Source organism: Cephus cinctus, unplaced genomic scaffold (genome assembly GCF_000341935.2).
Source record: "Cephus cinctus unplaced genomic scaffold, Ccin1 Ccin1_scaffold1861, whole genome shotgun sequence".
NCBI classification, from domain to species: domain Eukaryota; kingdom Metazoa; phylum Arthropoda; class Insecta; order Hymenoptera; family Cephidae; genus Cephus; species Cephus cinctus.
The window spans coordinates 1-1283 of record NW_014334035.1 but is presented as its reverse complement, the minus strand read 5'-3'; the positions used below and the strand labels follow the sequence as shown (position 1 = coordinate 1283).

Sequence of the window (1283 nt, the reverse complement as noted above, 5' to 3'; positions counted from 1 at the left end):
AGTGGGTATAGTGATAACTTCATCTCCCATGTAGAGCTTGTTGTGATCCGTGTCCACGTTGGGAATGGAATTGAAGGTTAGCAACTCGATGAGCCCCAGAGCGTAATTTTTGTACGGGGAAATCTCGATAGGAGGAAAGTATCCGGCTTCCAGTATGGAGGAGGTGCCTGATAAAGTCAACGTGAATGAATCTTCCATGATTGCGCACGTTCGACTGACCTTGCGAAATTACATAGCAAGCTTATATAGACGATACTTGTTTTTACGATTTAATTGTCCGTATACGAACTTTAGACACAAGTGTCCACATGCAGAAGTATCGTACTGCTGATATCGCTCGTAATTGTACTTTACACTACCAACACCGCGATATCCGATAAGATCCAGCGGCGGTCGAAGATTGCCGAAACTGTCGAAATAAACGACTCGATCGTTCAGCTTCTTGTACGCGACCCAGTGTGTTCTTGGACCATCTTCGTCGTCGAGATTGACGATTGCCGACTCGTACTTGTACGGTCCACCCTTCGGCATAGCGTTCCGCATGAAGACTCCGCGAAAATGTGGAATCTTCATGATCTTGGCGTACTTTAGCAGATCCGCATCGGTCAGCGCCCGGCGTGGTAGTTTCACTTCAAGTTTTTTGGCTTCAGATGAAGGCCTAGTCCTTTTCTGTAGGGTTTCAAGTACAGTCCTTTGCCTAACGCGATGGCTTCCATTGTCTCGTTGTGCCTCTGACTTTCCTTCAGTTGCTTCTTGTTTGCATTCGCATCGTTCACGGCTTTGGCTATACCTGCAGCACCGCCGGCCAACGCTCCAGCGGCACTGAGACCCGCAAACACTGGGACGAGAAACGGCAGGAAGCCTCCGAGTTTGGACGGTACGGGTAGAATACGCACCTTCAGTTGCTTCTTGTTTGCATTCGCATCGTTCACGGCTTTGGCTATACCTGCAGCACCGCCGGCCAACGCTCCAGCGGCACTGAGACCCGCAAACACGGGGACGAGAAACGGCAAGAAGCCTCCGACTTTGGACGGTACGGGTAGAATGCGCGGTGTTCGCACGTTGCGCTTTCCACCTGCTCGTTTGACGGCAGCTTGTGCACCCTTGAGAGCAGATCTGATAGCTACTCCCGCATCGTTGCTAGGAATCATCGATCGTTTGGCTTCCTCGATGACTTTCCTCAGCGTTACAGTGTTTGGCTTCTTTTTCTTCTTCAGTCCCATACCCAGTTTTAATTTGGCACCCATTACGTTCGCTACGGACCAGGCCGCCGCCTTCTCGGC

The 1283-nt window shown here is 50.7% G+C and overlaps 1 protein-coding gene across 1 annotated transcript; it reads right to left on the bottom strand.

Moving 5' to 3' along the window:
• Positions 1–603: 603 nt before the first annotated feature.
• On the bottom strand, positions 604–1249 carry LOC112495283. The gene is made up of 2 exons (XM_025091185.1): positions 897–1249; positions 604–740 (listed from the first exon to the last, which is right to left on the bottom strand). The coding sequence occupies exons 1-2, from the start codon at positions 1245–1247 to the stop codon at positions 627–629; spliced, it is 465 nt and encodes a 154-aa protein (XP_024946953.1). The 5' UTR covers positions 1248–1249; the 3' UTR covers positions 604–626.
• Positions 1250–1283: the final 34 nt, after the last annotated feature.

Coding starts and splice junctions, on each gene's coding strand:
- LOC112495283 (XM_025091185.1), bottom strand. CDS start 1,247: ATGGGTGCCAAATTAAAACTGGGTATGGGACTGAAGAAGAAAAAGAAG. Junction 741..896: donor CAAACAAGAAGCAACTGAAG/GTGCGTATTCTA, acceptor AAGCAACTGAAG/GAAAGTCAGAGGCACAACGA.